Source organism: Silurus aristotelis (genome assembly GCF_946808225.1).
Source record: "Silurus aristotelis genome assembly, chromosome: 28".
In the NCBI taxonomy this organism is placed as follows: domain Eukaryota; kingdom Metazoa; phylum Chordata; class Actinopteri; order Siluriformes; family Siluridae; genus Silurus; species Silurus aristotelis.
In genome coordinates this window covers 16234279-16252871 of record NC_139601.1, presented here as the reverse complement: position 1 = coordinate 16252871, position 18593 = coordinate 16234279, and the positions used below count along the sequence as shown (strand labels likewise).

Sequence of the window (18593 nt, the reverse complement as noted above, 5' to 3'; positions counted from 1 at the left end):
GGCAGGACTCTGCTCGATCCCAGCATCACCTGCCCTCGCAGTCCCCTGTTCCTCCTCCTGAGAAGAAACGACTGAAAAGGAAACCACGCACGGACATCGTCGTGGTGCGCGGGAAAATCCGGCTGTATTCCGCGTCTGGATTCTTTCTAGTTCTTGGAGTCTTGATTCTGATGGTCGGCATCGCCATGGCAGTACTCGGGTACTGGCCTCACAAGGGTCACCAGCAGCCACCTGAGACCAAGCACTCGGAGAACGATACTCAAAGGGCAGCGAGGCAGGAACAAACGGGAAAGGTGGCGCAGTTTTTCGAGCAACATTTGCACTCGGAGAAAATGAAGATGCTTGGACCGTTTACGATGGGCATCGGGATATTCATCTTTATCTGTGCGAACGCTATCTTGCACGAGAACAGGGACAGAGAAACCAAGGTAATTCACATGAGGGACATGTATTCAACGGTCATAGACATCCACAGCCTGAGGTTACAGGAGCAAAAGTGTATGAATGGGGCCTACACGGGTCACTGTGTGGACCATGAGATCCGCGCTTTTGGTCAGGACAGTCAGTACGCTTCACGGCTCGCCGCTAACACACTCTTGACGTTTTCCGGATTGCGTGGGGATGTACAACTGTCCCGGCGCACAAGCTCGGCTGAAGACGAGGAAGGCCTAATGAACGAAGGAGGCTCGAGCTTGTTATCGCCTGGATACCGGGAACGTTCCGGATCAATATTCGGCTTCCAACCAGAGGGGATGCGCCGCTGGGAAGATAAACGCAACTATCTGAAGAAGTGCCAGACGCATTCTATTGTATCCTCCTCCATTAGCGCCTTCACTCTTCCTGTCATCAAACTCAACAACTGCGTGATCGATGAGCCTGACATCGACAGCATAACTGAGGATTCTGAGCAGCTTCAAGATAGATCAACACCGTCATCCATGGAGTCCTTATCTGTACCTATTCCGGATATCTCAAAAGCTTTCAAGCCTCCTGGTGCAACGTTACTCCGGAGTAAATCAGCTACAGAACCCCCCTTGTATGCATCTGCTTCACCATCCTGCCTATCCCCTGGGTCCACCAGCAGCCGATTCTTATCTCCTGGAGCAGCCCGGAAAGACTTTGGCTCTAACAACTCTCTCCACATGCTCTCAGCTCACTCCAAGTCCTTGGACCTGGAACGAGCTCCCACCATGCTGACCGTACAACCAGAGCAGCGAAAGCACCCCAGTTGGCCCCGGTTGGACCGCAGCAACAGCAAAGGCTACACCAAATTGGAGAATAAAGAGGACCCAATGGACAGGCTGCTGGTGCCCCCAGTGGCTGTCAAGCGGGATTACACCAAAAAAGAGAAACTGCTCATGATCTCGAGGTCGCACAACAACCTGAGTTTTGAGCATGAGGAGATTATGAGCTGCACTCTAAAACGAGGGACGTCCGAGACCAGATTTTAAAGGATGTCTCGTGCGCAACGTCCTCATCCCTCTGGGATTATATAAATATGTACACACACAATGATTTTTTTGTTGTTTCACTATTGTCAAAATGGTTGTGAATTTTTCCGAAACACAAGTCCCATGGACTGCAAGCTCAGGTGGATATTCGGATAGACAGAGCATTTATAAAAACTAAGCAAGAGGATTTTTATCCTTGTCCAACACCCCCAAAAACACAACATACCCATACCCTTACCCATACATGCCCAACCCCCGAGGGACACACAAAACTCCCAGTAGAATCACTGTAAATAGACTGCGACTAGATCGCTGTGTTTTTTTGTTTCGGTTTCTGTATTCGATATTTGCAGCATTGATACACAACCCGTTTTGCTAGTTGTGCGTAGCGACTTGTGTGTAGAGTGTGCGTGCATTGTCGTACCAGAGACCGACACTTATTTTGCTATGAGGTTTTAAATAATTTATTGTTCAAAACACCACACAGCTATTTTTGAACGAGAGTCATCAATGTATTATTTATCTGTTTCTCAGAATAAAAGTTTTCACACAACACAGCCTTTTGTTCTACAACCTAAAAGTGGTTTCAAATCCACCCTGAAGGATCAAGATCCTCCACAGTGTTCTTGCTGGAAACCTTTGAAGAATTCATGGAATGGTGTTACCCACACATAGAGCTTCGACAAAGGACAAAGCAGTTAAAACCCTCATGAATGGATGGGTGGATGGATGGAAGGACCAAAAAAACCCTTCTCTTGCAAATGACTAAAGGCTTAAACAATTCCTCCATCTCTTTGTATGTCCTTTCCCGTGCCCCCTCTATCTCCATCTTTCTTTATCTCTCTCTTTCTGTGTCCCTCTATCTCTTCATTTCTGTCCTTCCATCTGTCTGCCTTTCCCTTTCTCCCTCTTTCCACCTATCCCCATCTCTTTCTGTTTCTCCACCTCTCCATTTCTCTCTCTGCCTTTCTCTTCCACTTTTCTATCTCTCTTTGTCTCCCCATGCCTGACTCTTATTTACTGTTCGTCTATCCATCCATCATTCATCTCTTATCTTTCTCTCTCGCTCTCTCCATCTCTTCATCCATCCCTGTCTTTTTCTCCCCTTATCTTTCTCTCTCCATCTCTCCCCACCCCTGTCTCTATTTCTCCATCCAGTCCTGTTTTTCTCTCTCTCCTCCAATCTCCATCTCTCCTCCATCCCTTTCTCTTACTTACCATCCTGCTCTCTTCTCAACTCTATCACTCCCTCGCCCCCTTACTCCCTCTTTTTCAGTCTCTCGAGTTCAAGCTCCGCCCCCGACTCGGACTCACAGCCAATCATAAAGCAGTTTACACTAGGCTTCGTAGTCTGGGGAAATAAAACAACTCACAATACAGTGATGGAGCAGAAGAAAGGCAAGGTCCTGATGTCCTCTGTTTCATCTACTCGCTGGAAAGAATTATAACTGGTGAGGAAGGAAGGAAGGAATCCTCGGATGGAGACAGAAAGAGAGGGATAGATGGGTGGATGGATGGATGGATGGATGGATGGAGACAGAAAGAGGGATGAATGGATGGATGGATGGATAGAGACAAAGGGATGGATGGATGGATGGAGACAGAAAGAGAGGGATAGATGGATGGATGGATGGATGGAGACAGAAAGAGAGGGATAGATGGATGGATGGATGGATGGATAGAGACAAAGGGATGGATGGATGGGATGGAGACAGAAAGAGAGGGATGGATGGATGGATGGATGGAGACAGAGAGCTATGGATGGATGGATGGATGGATGGATGGATGGATGGATGGATGGATGGAGACAGAAACAGAAACAGATGGATGCATGGATGGATGGATGGAGGGAGGGAGCGTTGAATGAATGGAGACAGAGAGAGAGAAAGATGGATAGATGGATGGATAGATAGATGTAGACAGAGATGGATGGTTTGATGGATTGATGGATGGATGGATGGAGACAGACAGATGGATGCATGGATGGATGCATTGATGGATGGATGGATGAATGGATGGAGGAAGCGTTGGATGAATGGAGACAGAGAGGGATGGATGGATTGATGGATGGATGAATGGAGACAGAGAGAGAGAAAGATGGATGGATGAATGGATAGATGGATAGATGTGGACAGAGAGAGATGGATGGATGGATTGATGGATGGATGGATGGATGGATGGATGGATGGATGGATGGATGGATGGAGACAGAGAGATGGATGGATGGATGGATGGATGGATGGATGGATGGATGGATGGATGGATGGACTGATGGATTAATGGAGACATAGAGAGATGGATGGATAAATGGATGAATGGAGACAGAGATGGATGAATGGATAAATGGAGACAGAGAGATGGATGGATGGATGGATGGATGGATGGATGGATGGATGGATGGATCAGGTCTCATTCACTGTGTACATCACTGTGTTCTACCCCGTGCTGTACAGTAAATCACCCCAGGGTTATTTGGGGTAAAAGCAGTTGAATATGATTCCATCTGCAGCAGTAAAAGGCGCATGTCTGCATCCTGAGTGATGATGAGTGCAATAACACTCTCTAAACACCCCTGAGACTGCAGTGCTTCTGGAGAAGATCCATTTCCTGATCTCTGAGATGATTCCGGATGAGTGGCTCGCAAACGTTAACTAACCTGCCAAATATGATTATACAATAATCAAACTATGTGTGATTGTTTCAGCGGAATTGTTTTTGTGGTTTCTTGTAGAAACTCGTGCACAATTCTTCAGCTGATGGACAGATAGACAGATAAATAGGTAGATAGATGGATATAAAATATAATAAATGTTATTTTGTATACAATCTATTATCTTGCCAATGTTGTTTTTTAGAACAGAGATATTCTCAGATATTGTTTTTGATCCTACGATGTTCCTGAGATGTTCCTGCCTACTAAGTTCTAAAGAAACTCACTCTAATGCTTTAGGTCCTCCTCAGGTTTCTCAGAAGTTTAGAATGATGCTGGTGTCCCAAACACAGGCCCTCAGGTGCACTTTTAATGTTTCAGTGATCCTGATTGCAGGTAGCTGTTACTGCGTGTAACCTCAAGTGTTTCATTACTTATCTTCTGGTCTCCTAAAATTCATGATGTGTTATAAAAATCTAATAATAATAATGTATTTGTTTTATCCTCCTGGTTTCTTCCCGTTTGCTGGTGTGTGAAGAGACTCTCGTGGTTCTTCCTCTCTAGCATTTGTCCACCAGAGCACCCGCAGCTCACCATGGCAACAGCAGGAATCCTGCCACTCACCTAGTCGACGTCACAGACGGACGCTCTGCAGGACTCCGGCTCGAAACGTCATCATGAGAGACGGTGGCGAGGAGCAGGTCGAGGATGAACCCTGAAGTGCGTCAACAGGCTGCTTTCCAGATCCTTCTGCCCCTGTAATGTCCTTCTCTCAACCTGAACCTGAACAACCCCTGTCCTTTCCACAGTCACTACTCACTGCAGACAGACAGACAGACAGACAGACAGACAGACAGACAGACAGACAGACAGACAGATAGATAGATAGATAGATAGATAGATAGATAGATAGATAGATAGATAGATAGATAGATAGATAGATAGATAGATAGATAATATTATTTACACAAAAACAGAAAAATTGTTGATCATTTTATTTGTTCAAGTGCAAATCTAGCGTAAAAACATCACCAGGAAAAGCTTATTCTCTCTCTCTCTCCCTCCCTCCCTCTCTCCCTCTGTCTCCCTCTCTCTGGTCATGTGCAGAGTTTTATCCACAGTGAGGTGAGAGGAATGGGGGGCTGTGTGGGTGGTGTGAGGTGAGGGGAGTGGGGGGCTGTGTGGGTGGTGTGAGGTGAGGGGAGTGGGGGGCTGTGTGGGTGGTGTGAGGTGAGGGGAGTGGGGGGCTGTGTGGGTGGTGTGAGGTGAGGGGAGTGGGGGGCTGTGTGGGTGGTGTGAGGTGAGGGGAGTGGGGGGCTGTGTGGGTGGTGTGAGGTGAGGGGAGTGGGGGGGCTGTGTGGGTGGTGTGAGGTGAGGGGAGTGGGGGGCTGTGTGGGTGGTGTGAGGTGAGGGGAGTGGGGGGCTGTGTGGGTGGTGTGAGATGTTTTTTTTTCTTGCTAATTCTGCTAATTTCTGTGTTGTTGTTTTCGCAGGCGCATGCTAATGGTGTTATTGTGGGGTTTGATGACGGTGTTTTTCAGAGCGAGACGCTGCTTCACCGCACGACACCATGACCACTACTGCACTTAATAATAATAAAACAAAAAACAATTTGAGAAAAGGCACATGAGCGTAAGATAATGTGCCTTTCGAACATCCAATTCCACTTTCGTCCCCACGTCCTGTTCTAATAATCTCCACTCTCTCGGGAAGATGTTCCACTAGATTCTGTAAAAGTCGGGTGTCCCAATACTTCTGGCATTGCTGTTTGCTAATTCCCTGTTAAACGGACTGATCAGTGACTAGCGCTTCGTGTTGCACCGACCTAACAAATTTGTGTGTGTGTGTGTCAAGTCAAGTCAAGTCAAGTTTATTTGTATAGCGCTTTTCACAACAGACATTGTCTCAAAGCAGCTTTACAGAAAACAACAGTGAAGGTGAATGGTGTGCGTTTGTCCCTGATGAGCAGCCGTGGCGACAGTGGCAAGGAAAAACTCCCTTAGATGATATGAGGAAGAAACCTTGAGAGGAACCAGACTCAAAGGGGAACCCATCCTCATATGGGTGACATCAAAAGTTTGGTCATAAATCTTTCAACAATACAGAACAATTTGTGATCATCATAGATCCAGCATCAGCTTCTCCATGCCAGGGCCTTTAAACACTCGGCATCTACTTCTCCATGATCATCCATAGGTCCATAATCTTCACGAGGTGGGACGTGACTGGAGCTGGCCAAACCTCAGGAAGCCTCGGGATGGGGAGAGAAAGAGAAGCAGTGGAGAGGAATTAGCGTAGCTGCTGTTCATGATATTAACAGCACAAGTTGATAATGTGCATGTGATCAGATGTTCTGGAGCACAAGGTTGTGATGTGATGTGCGTGATGTGTGTTATGTGTAGGCTTTGCTAAAAAGATATGTTTTTAATCTACACTTAAACTGGGAGAGTGTATCTGAACCCCGAACACTGTCAGGAAGACTATTCCAGAGTTTAGGAGCTAAATGTGAAAATGCTCTACCGCCTTTAGTGGACTTTGCTATTCTAGGAACTACTAGAAGCCCAGAGTTTTGAGATCTCAGGGAGCGTGACGGATTGTAGCGTGTTAAGAGACTGGATAGATACATGGGAGCCAAACCATTTAGTGCTTTATAAGTGAGTAGCAGTAGTTTGTAGTCTATTCGAAACTTAATAGGAAGCCAATGTAGGGACGATAAGATTGGGGTTATATGATCGTATTTTCTTGACCTAGTAAGAACTCTTGCTGCGGCATTCTGAACTAACTGAAGCTTGTTTATTAATGATGCAGGACATCCACCTAGTAATGCATTACAGTAGTCTATTCTAGAGGTCATAAACGCATGGACGAGCTTCTCTGCATCAGATATAGATAACATATTTCTTAGCTTAGAAATATTTCTAAGGTGAAAGAAGGCTGTTTTTGTAACTTGATTGATGTGATTTTTAAAAGATAAGTTGCTGTCTAAAATAACTCCCAGGTCTTTTACCGTTGAACTAGTAGTTACAGAACAACCGTCTAAATGCAGGCTGAGATGCTGGAGCTTCTGTGTACTATTTTTTGGGCCGATGAGCAAAATCTCCGTTTTATCAGAATTTAATAGCAGAAAGTTATGGGTCATCCAATCTCTTATTTCTTCAACACACTCAGTTATGCGAGCTAATTGAGCTGTATCGCCTGGTTTGGATGAAATATATAGCTGGGTATCATCAGCATAACAATGGAAGCTAATTCCATGCCTTCTAATAATATTTCCTAATGGAAGCATGTATATTGTAAAAAGCAGGGGTCCCAGAACTGACCCTTGTGGCACGCCATAATTTACTAGCATTATCCTGGATAGCTCTCCATTTAAATCTACGAAATGGTAACGATTGGACAGGTAGGATTTAAACCAGCTTAATGCCTGTCCCTGAATACCGATGTAATTCTGTAAGCGATCGAGGAGAAGATCATGATCTATAGTGTCGAACGCAGCACTAAGATCTAGTAAAACTAATAGGGAGATGTAGCCTTGGTCTGAAGCTAAAAGCAGGTCATTAGTGATTTTAACTAGAGCAGTTTCTGTGCTATGATGGGGCCTAAAACCTGACTGAAACTCTTCAAAGATATTGTTCTCCTGCAAGTGGTTACATAACTGGGCAGCGACAATCTTTTCTAAAATCTTAGACATAAATGGGAGATTTGAAATTGGTCTGTAATTCGATAGCGTGTTTGGATCCAGATTAGGTTTTTTAATGAGGGGCTTAATAACTGCTAACTTGAGGGATTTAGGGACATGACCTAACGATAGTGAGGAGTTAATAATATTTAAAAGAGGCTCACCAGCTGTATATAACACTTCCTTCAGTAGTTTAGTGGGAATTGGATCTAACTGACATGTTGTTGATTTAGCTTTCATAATAGCATCATACAGCTCTTCCTGTCCTATACATGTAAAACAGTGTAGTTGTGGGGTTGTAAGTACGATTGTGTCGGGAGATGCTGTCAGAGGTTGAACTGCCACAATTGTTTTTCTAATGTTATCTATTTTTTCAGTGAAGAAATTCATAAAGTCTTCACTACTAAACTGTGATGGAACACATTTTTCAGATCCCTGATTTGTTGTTAATTTAGCGACTGTACTGAAAAGGAACCTGGGATTGTTTTTGTTATTTTCTATGAGTTTGCTCAGGTGTTTAGCTCTAGCAGCTTTTAGCGCCTGTCTGTAGCTAAGCATACTGTCTTTATACGCAATTCTAAATACCTCCAATTTAGTTTTCCTCCATTTTCTCTCCAGATTACGTGTTGTTCTCTTTAGGGCATGCGTATGACTATTATACCAAGGTGCAGGTGCTTGTTCTCGAACCTTTTTTAACCGGATGGGGGCAACAGTGTCTAAAGTGCTAGTGAGGATAAGGTCTATGTTGTTCGCCATCTCATCAAGATGATCAGCATTTATGGGTTTAATGTGAAACTGAGATAAATCAGGCAGGTTATTTATGAATCTGTCCTTAGTGGTTGGAATAATAGTCCTACCAGGTCGATAACGTGGTGAAACACGGTTAATCTGCTCTACCGGTAGTGTGTACAGTAGGAGATAATGGTCTGTGATGTCATCACTCTGGGGTAAAATATCTATATCAGTGACGTCTGCTCCGTGGGATATTATTAAGTCTAGTGTGTGGTTAAAACGGTGGGTTGGTCTGGTGACGTTTTGTTTAACTCCAAAAGAGTTTAGTAAATCGACAAATGATAATCCTAGGGCATCGTTTTCATCATCTACATGAATATTAAAATCTCCTACAAGCAGCACTTTATCAAAGCTGATCAGGAGGTCTGAGAGAAAACAAGCAAACTCATGAAGAAAATCAGCGTAGGGTCCTGGGGGTCTGTACACGGTGACCAGAGCGAGTTTTCTATGCATCTCTGAAAGTGCAATTTTAAGAACGAGCACTTCAAATGATTTAAAGCTGAATCCTAATCTCTGACTAACATTAAGAGAAGCACTATAAATGGTTCCTACACCCCCCCCACGACCAGTCTGACGGGGCTCATGCTTATAAACATATCCTGACGGTGTCGACTCGTTTAGACCCATATAATCACCTGGTTTAATCCAGGTCTCAGTGAGACAGAGTGCATCGAGATTATTCTCTGTGATCATCTCATTTACAATCAGTGCTTTGGGTGCAAGTGATCTAATGTTTAAAAGACCGAACTTTAGAACTTTGTTGTGTTTGTTTATCTGGCATTTTTCAGTTTTAACTGCAATAAGATTATTTCTGGATCTTGTGTATGTAATTCTTGGTTTTACTACCCGAGGAATAGATACGGTTTCTATAAACTGGGCTGTGTGTGAACTTGTAACTATTTGGTCTGTAGTATGCGTGTTCTTATAGTTGAAGATTTCTTGATGTCTTACCAGTCAGATGGTGTGTAGTATCCTAGAGATGTTATCTGATAGCACTGCTGCTCCAACTCTGCTGGGGTGCAGGCCATCAGGGCGGAAGAACCTAGGACGCTCCCAGAAACAGTTCCAGTTATTAACAAAGAGAAGTTTATGTTCTCGACACCATGACTGTAACCATTCATTTAGAGCTAAAAGTCTACTAAACTTCTCAGCCCCTCGCTGGTAAGTGGGAAGAGGTCCTGACACAATGATCCTCGTTGTGGGTGATGTGCTGCGTACCGTCTCCACCAGGATCCTGAAGTCCCTCTTTAAGATCTCCGTTTGCCGCAGCCTGGTGTCGTTTGATCCGGCATGGAGAACAACCGCTCCGAAGTCCCGGGAATCAGACATTAGAAGACCTGCTGATTATGACATCATACTAATGTTCACTCCGTTTCATATTCATTAAGAGAGAGAGAGAGAGAGAGAGAGAGAGAGAGAGAGAGAGAGAGTGTGTGTGTGTGTGTGTGTGTGTGTGTGTGTGTGTGTGTGTGTGTGTGGAGTTGATCAGAAGAGATGCTGGGTGTCAGAACAGGATCAATTCCCAACAACACCCTCTGTGTGTTCCAGCTAAAAATAACTGGTGCTTTAAGTGTCATCAGGGGGAGAGAGAGAGGGATGGATGGATGGATAGAAAGAGAGAGAGAGAGAGAGAGAGAGAGAGAGAGAGAGAGAGATTTCGCCTTTGATTCCATTTTCCCAATAAAAGAACCATGTGGGGCTGGAAAAGTTGTGTCCCAATACTTTTGAGTCAGTATGACAGCCATATGATGGCAAAGTGGGCGGGGCTTAAACATAATATCAGAGCTTTTCAGCTATTGGTACAGATGCAGTAAAAAAAAATGAAACAAGACTATTATCAGACAAGTCTGGGTTTCACGTCTGGGTGTCACGTCTCACCCTAGAGACCCAGAGCAGGAGCAAAGCCTCATGGGAAATGATTAGCTTCAGTGTGACTGGAGGACAATTGGATTTGATCTGAACGTTCAGCGAGTATGAATAGTTCAAACGGCATGTGGACACGGAAGGAGTCTCCATAATAATGTCCCGGGAATCAGACATTAGAAGACCTGCTGATTATGACATCATACTAATGTTCACTCCGTTTCATATTCATTAAGAGAGAGAGAGAGAGAGAGAGAGAGAGAGAGAGAGAGAGAGAGAGTGTGTGTGTGTGTGTGTGTGTGTGTGTGTGTGTGTGTGTGTCCTATCACTAAGCCTGATAATCATACTAAAGTACTGTTTATTCAACAGGAAGGATCTCATCATGCACAAAAAGCCTACATGTTTATAGAGGAGTGACAGCTAAACCAAAGCGCACACACACACACACACACACACACACACACACACACACACACACACACACACACACACAGAGCTCCAGGCTGTAAAGATGAAACTCGTTGCTCAGAAGCACCCTGCAGCTCTGTAGAGATTTGGGCAAGAATTTAATAATCTGCTCGGTCCAGAGAAATCTCTCCCTCGCCACACACACACACATACACACACACTCTCACTCAGAGTCAATAAAAGTTTAGCTAACCTGAATATTGTGCTAGAAGTCAGTAAAAACAGGCGACCACAGCTTTAATCTGGTTCTACTTGGCATAAAAGACTTAAACATCTTCTGTCTGAATTCCAGAAAAGATCATGTGGTGGATCGGTTTCCTCTGTGCCAGATCATTTATTGAAGATTCTACAGCCTCTGACCTAAGATTGAATCAAGTCTGCTCCAGCATGATTCGGAAATCTTGTGGACTTGTGGATAAATGTTCTTGAAAATGACCAGGTCATTTTTTTAGATTTTAATCTGGAAATGGGTTCTACAACACCAGTTGACATCGCCAGGATAGGCTTAAGGTGTGGTTCAAAAGTAGATAGACCTTGAAAAATGATTTGCTGTCAAAATCTGAAATGTTGTTCTAGAATGGTGCCACTACTGAAATAAGTCTGAAGTGTTGTTCTAGAAAATTTAAGCAGAGGTGGTAGAATGGTACTTACAGACTAGAATGTGTTTCTAGAATCTGTATCTAGAATTGGGATGTTTATAGGGAAACAATCCAGGATAAAGAACTATTATTTACAGTCAAAACCTTAAATGTTTATCTAGAATGGTGACACTATCAGCAGTAGTTGGAAATGTGGTGCTAGAAAGGTCAATTACAGTCATCATACAGTCTGGAAATTGATCCTAAAAATATACATAGTTGAGAGTTCTAGCTTTAGAATTGTTATGTGCACTGGAAATAGTATTTACAATCTGGAATGTGGTTCAGTCATAATCTAGAAATATTGCTGTGGTTCTAGAAATGTAACAACAATGGGATAAGTTTTATATATATTAGAATAGTTAAAGCCCCTATGATTAATATGTATAGTCAAAATCTGGAAAGGGGTTCCAACAACTGAGTGTAAAATTTAGGTTTTAGAATGGCACTGGTTCTAAAAATAGCATTTACAGTTTGTATTGTGGTTTTTAGAATGACAATCTAGAATGCTAATGCTTCAAGGAAAACTATTCATAACCATATTCTGAAATGTGGTTCTAGAATAGTTCCTCCAGGAATTACTGTTTACTGTCATCATTTGGAAATTAGTTGAAGTTGATAATCAATTAGTTGATTAGTTAGAATGGTGCCACCAGTAGGATAAGAGTGGTTCTAGAATGTGGATCCAAAATGTTGGCTCTTCGGTACAGCAGAAACTTTATTTATAGTCATAATCTCAATCGTGGTTGCAGATTCTAGGTTCTATAATGGTGACACTTAATGTAAAAGCTGTGAGAAGGTTCTAGAATGCGGATTTTGATTCTGCCATGGAAAAAATCAACATGCAGTCAAGTCTTGAATGTGTTTGTAAATGAAGCCAGAGAACAGAAACATATGGGATTTTTTTTTGTTTCTGAAATATTTTGAAATAAGCAGACATTTGAGTCAAATCCAGTTCTGTCTTTGGATTCAAGTCAATTTCTTCTGCCAGGTTCTTCTGCTGTCCAATCACCGCTCACCATTTACGCTTTCAGAAATACAGCTAGCAAACACATGCGGCGTCCCTGTGAACACCACTGTGTCACCACTTCCCTCATTAATGAAGCGCTTCCTGCTGAACTTGTCATTACTGTCGCCTCGACCTCCGCCGCACTAGCCTCATTAGCCTCGGCTCAGCCGGAATATCAGAAGCCCGTGCAGTTCCTGCCAATCTGAAAATGCTGTGCATTGGCAGACGGCACGGACCAGAGCGGGCAATTAGAATTTGACAAATAGGATATAGTGCATACATTTCTTAGAAAACTCTGGGTTTAAATTTCACAGAAATAATTAAGATCTGGAAATGCTTCCTGAACACAGGCTAGAGTTTTCTCAAAGTGAGTCTCTAATATCAGTGTTCTGAGTGTGGTCAAGCTTTTGGGGTACACTAAATAAAAGGTGTGGTTTCTAGAAATGTTTCAAGAATGCTTTTGGCTCTTGGGAGTAACAGCTAACAGTTCTAAAAGTGGTTTCACAACATCCATACTATTGGCACTTATTACTGTGTAATCCACTATAGTCCTACAATTTGTTCTAGAACGGAGATGTTAAGTAGAAATATTATTTACTGTCTTGGTCCTGGTTCTATAATGTTCATATCTTCATAGGAACAATAACTGTTTTTATAGACGTAAAACTAATCTAGAAATCCTCTATAACGTTATTTCCAAAGAAACAGGAACTTCCGTTCTAGATGTAGTTTTTAAGCATCAATGCCTCCAGAGCAACAGTACCTACAGCTGACATGCAAGAGGTGGCTCTAAAACTTTAGTTTCTCTAGAGGAGCAATATCTACAGCGGTAGTCCAAGAGTTGTCTCTTGAAATTCAGCTGTAGATATTGTTCCTTTAAAAATATTGAAGTCCAAGAGGTGGTTTTAAAATTTCCACAGGTTCTAGAACTTCAACACCTCCAGAAGAACGGTTCTTCAGAAGAACGGAACACGGAAAGGACTCCACCGTTCAGCACGGCTGGTTCTTTCTGCATATCAGAACCACAGCAGCAGCGATGAGATTCTTATTTTGCAGAACAACCAGTTCTGGACGCTTTTTTTTTTTTTTTTGAAAGATTTTGGAAGAACATCGTAGCATGTAAAACGAAAGCGATGAGTCATGCCTGCTACGACGAGCTTCAGAGCATAACCGCTTTCTCATTACGGGTGTGATTCTTTGTACAGGTTCGAATGAGCGCACAAGGTACAGATTGTTCAGGGATCAATCATCTTAACCTCATAATAGCTCCTTTTTTAGATAATTCAATACGCCGAATTGTGCCGCAGGAGGCAGGAGAGTGACGTCGGTGCACCGTTCCCTCGCTTCATTTATTTCTCCTGGAGGGGGCCTGAGAACGGTGGAGAGCTCAGCAGGCGGCCGGTTTTTATGCCGGTTATAAAAGCTGCAAATTTGAGACGTGAACAGCTGCTGACAGATGTGATCTGACCCGCTACACGGCAAAAAAACATTCGTTATTCCGCAGAAAGACTTCATAAACGATGTAGAAGTTCAAATGGTCAACCTTAATAACTATAGAAAGCAAGTGTTATTACATCATACAATACAACAGCCAATCATTTTCCGGTATGCAAATGAAGCTAAATCATTGATATCATAAATGATAACCAAATAATGAATGGAACAAAGATTTCAGTCGGACAGATGCTTATGCAACTACAAAGCCAAAGATATTTGGGGTATTTTTTCTACATCATCTGTCTGGCTGTCTGGCTGTGTTCCTGATTTCAAGGTGACACCAAGTGATGTTGTTCTCCTCCCGGTTGCCATGGGTTACGCCTCCTCACTCCTGTTTGGCCATTTACTGTAGGAAAGCCTGTGAACCTCGATCCTTATTAAAACGTCACCAGCTTCTAGCTGTGGATCAAAAGCTGGAGAAAGTGAGTGTATACCGTGCAACAAACAGATTTCTGAACCAGAAGTTCTCCTGATCCTTCACACGCTGTCGATTGGTGTCCAGGTTCTGAAACCTGCTTAGTTTAAAAAAAAGACAAGAAATCAATGGTTCGACGGAGAAGCCAACGTTTAGCACATCAGAAACGAGCCTCAAACATATACAACAACTCTGAAGATCTACATATGGTTTGACGAAACTGTATATATACTGTACAGCCAATGGTTTGGACACCTGAGCTTTTAGAACATCCCACTCATGAGCTCCACCCTTCAGCTAAAAGGGAAGTCTTTTGCAGAAGATCTTCACAACCTTCAACCCATGGAGAGCAGATCGTTTCCTGGTTCAAATGAAAATAAAATTTAAAATTCCAAACATCTCAGAGTTTCTAGAAGTGCCAGAAGTTCTAGAAGTTCCAGGATTTTCAGTAGTTCTAGATGTTTCAATAGTTCTACAAGTTCCAAGAGTACCATAAGTTCTACAAGTTCCAGGAGATCTAGGGGTTCCATGAGTTCTAGAAATTCCGTGAGCTCCAGAAATTCCAGGACTTTCAGGAGCTTAAACATTCAACGAGATCCAGAAGTGGCAGGAGTTCTAGGAGTTAGAGAAGCTCCTCTTTGTTATTGTTGTGGTTGTAAAGATGCTCTGCAGTGTTCCTGCTGTAACCTTTGCCTTATTAGGAGGTGAAATGACGCCACGATCGCAGTGTGTTTTGAGGAACAGCGACATGGGAGGAGAAGTGAAGAAGTGATTACAAGATCACGGCCCGGTTACGAGCAAAACTCATCAATCTCACAGCTATTCTGTTTATCCTATAAAACGCCATTAGGGTTAGGTTATGCTGTGTGTGTGTATGTGTGTGTGTGTGTGTGTGTGTATGTGTGTATGTGTGTGTGTGTGTGTGTGTGTGTGTGTGTGTGTGTGTGTGTGTGTGTGTGTGTGTGTGTGTGTGTCCGTGTGTGGGGGGGCGGTCTGTATGATGAAACTCGCAAAGTATGTGTGTGTATATGTAAGTGGACATTGCGTCTGGATGAAAAGGTGTGTGTGTGTGTGTGTGTGTGTGTGTGTGTGTGTGTGTGTGTGTGTGTGTGTGTGTGTGTGTGTGTGTGTGTGTGTGTGTGTGTGTGTGTGTAAACAGCGAGAGCTCATCAGTCAGTAACACCCTGGTAAATTAAATCACCCTAAAATTCCTAGAGTGTAGCACGGCCTAAAAAGGAGTGTGAGTGTGTGTCGTGTGAGTGTGTGTGTGTGTGTGTGTGTGCTCCTGGGAGCCATGAGGACAAAAACCCAAACATGTTCCAGCCGTCTGGATCTAATCACTTGCTTTCAGCTCTCACACCCTAATGAGCTTTATTTTTCTCCTCCTACAATAATCTATCCCTCCTTCTCTCTCTCTGTCCCCCCACATTTTCCCTCTCTTTCTCTCTACCTCTCACAGATTGGATAAGAACAATCTTTCCATCGCCATCTTCTCCTCTTTTTCCTCCATCCTCCCGTTTCCATCCTGCCACCTCCATCTTTCCATCTTAAAGGTGTTCTGGTGAGAGAACGAGGGATTCACCTGTAAACAGATCAGACACGCCATTAAATATTCATTCAGCATTAAGGGTGTAATCTTTCAGTGCAATATGAAATTTTCATACCCTGGCTCACACTTTAATCACAGTTTACCGTCTTGTTTTCATTTTATCCTGCAAAGTCAAATCTGTCCTCTGTGCTTTATGAAACAGGGATCAGTGGTGGAGTGGTAGAGGGTGGAGAGATCAGTGGTGGAGTGGTAGAGGGTGGAGAGATCAGTGGTGAAGTGGTAGAGGATGGAGGGATCGGTGGGTGGAGTGGTAGAGGATGGAGGGATCAGTGGTGGAGTGGTAGAGGATAGAAGGATCAGTGGTGGAGTGGTAGAGGATGAAGGGATCAGTGGTGAAGTGGTAGAGGATGAAGGGATCAGTGGTGGAGTGGTAGAGGATGGAGGGATCAGTGGTCCTGCATTTGTATGTATCCAGTGTAAGTATTTTTCTGCACTGGCAGATGATTTGATTTGTTTCTTCTTTAATGTATTTCTTATATTTAGCAGCTTTAAATGAGGAAGATTTTAAAATCTGTTACTCCAAATAACTTCCACTTGAAGTTCACACAGCCAGAACAATTGCATTGGTGTTTATTTATTTCTTTTTTAGGATGGAACCTAAAGGCCAATACTGTAAGACAGAACGCATTGTCACGCTGAAGGACACACGAAGTTTGACATTTTGCGACGCGAGTTTCTTGACGTCATTCGGTACTTCGGTAAGTTCATTAAACAAATGTTCAGCTGCTGACATTTTTCAGGATTCTTAAAGAGATTGCTTCATTTTAGACTGTAAAGTGTTTTACTTACATAATCTTCCAGTTTTCCTTTGTATGGTTTCTGCAGTAGGAGGACGGGGTTACATCTGCAAGTAGTCTCATTATTGTCAAGAGTCTAGTCTGTAAATATGATGACTTTTCCTTGTTAAGAGTGCAATCAAAGTATGAAGCAGTTTAACAAAGGTCATTATCTGCAGGCAGTAACAATTATAAAGTAGGGAATAGAATAGAGGGGAGATGAAGTGGAGGACTTGGGGAGGGATGTGGTGGGCTTGAGGGGGCCGTGGAGAACGGATTAGAGGAGTGACTGGAAAAATAACTTGAGAGAGCATGAGAGAATAGAATACAAAAGGGACAGGAGGATGGACTAGAGGATGGAGTAGGGAATGGACAGGAGGATGGAGTAGGGAATGGACTAGAGGAGTGACTGGAGAATGGACTACAGGAGGGACTAGAGAATGGACTAGAGGAGGGACTGGAGAATGGAATAGAGGAGGGACTGGAGAATGGAATAGAGGAGGGACTGGAGAATGGACTAGAGGAGGGACTAGAGAATGGAATAGAGGAGGGACTGGAGAATGGATTAGAGGAGGGACTGGAGAATGGAATAGAGGAGGGACTGGAGAATGGACTAGAGAAGGGACTAGGGAAAGAACTTAAAGAAGAACGAGGGAATGGACTAGAGAGAGGATAAGAGAGTAGACTACAAAATGGATTGGAAATCAAACTAGAGGAGGGACTGGGAAATGGACTAAAGAAGGGACTGAGGAATGGACGAGATAATGAACAAGGGAACAATCTACCAGAGGGACTGGGGAATTAGAGTGTGGACCAGACTAGACATTGGGCTAGAAAAGGGGATTGGAGAATGGACTAGAAGATGGACTGGACTTTGGACTAGAGGACCGACTAAAGAATGTAGTAAAGGAAGCACTAGGTTGAATAAAGGATGAACTACATGATTATGGAGTGGAATAACATGTATTAAAACCAGAGGGTGAACTCAGGGGTAGAAGATGACAGACTGAGATAAGGAAGCGAGCTCAAGGATGAACTAAGAACTAGACTGGTGTTTTGGAGATGAACATCATGCTCTCTGTTTATTCTTGACAGTTGAGTTCTTCCTCAAATATTTAATGACATAATCAAAACATATTTTAAGTATTCTTTTTCCTCACCAGACATGAACTTGATCCTGATGTGACTGTACCAGAATGTGAGTCACGTATGGTTGTGTGCAGGTCCAAAAAAGTGTCTTCTGGAACGAGCATATATACAGGCGTTATTGTGGATTCCAGGTGGCGCCGTTCTTGTCAATAATCGCCCACTTCACCTCTGCACTGTGAGTCATGGAAAATACCACAAGAGCAAAATATATTCTTCTGAAAATGTCATGCTGTTCCTATGGGAGGAAGTGATGTCACAGTATTATTGTGCCATCACATCACAAAGATCTGTATTTAGGAGATTTTTTTCCTTGTTAGCTCTGGAAATAAGGCCTGGAGATCCTAGAGAACCACATCTCACCTACGAGTTTTTTTCTTTCCTCGCTCTCTCTTACTCTCTCTCTCTCTCTCTTTCCCTCTTTTAGAAGTGCTCTGTAATTACCTTTGTTCAGACTGAATTGTGCTCTAATCTATAGCACTGTTTTTTCTTCTTTGTATGATTGATTTTGGGAAATGATTCAAAGTGAACACGTAGCTTCTGTTTTTGCATCATAAAACGTGACATTCAATCACATTTTAGTTTAAGGTCCACAGACTA

General features: G+C 43.2%; 1 protein-coding gene and 1 long non-coding RNA gene across 5 annotated transcripts in view; both read left to right on the top strand.

Moving 5' to 3' along the window:
- Positions 1 to 2006, top strand: part of tmem200a (transmembrane protein 200A) — an 8513-nt gene extending 6507 nt beyond the window's left edge. For all 4 annotated transcript variants that reach the window (XM_083534501.1, XM_083534502.1, XM_083534500.1 and 1 more), the window contains one exon: positions 1 to 2006. This exon is cut by the window's left edge and continues 66 nt beyond it. In XM_083534501.1, the coding sequence (XP_083390627.1) occupies positions 1 to 1451 (1451 nt within the window). In that variant the 3' untranslated portion in view covers positions 1452 to 2006.
- Positions 2007 to 11216: 9210 nt separating this feature from the next.
- On the top strand, positions 11217 to 18186 carry LOC310722235. Its single transcript, XR_014532320.1, has 3 exons — positions 11217 to 11342; positions 16661 to 16769; positions 18071 to 18186. It is a non-coding gene; the product is annotated as an uncharacterized lncRNA (long non-coding RNA).
- The last annotated feature ends 407 nt before the right edge of the window (positions 18187 to 18593 follow it).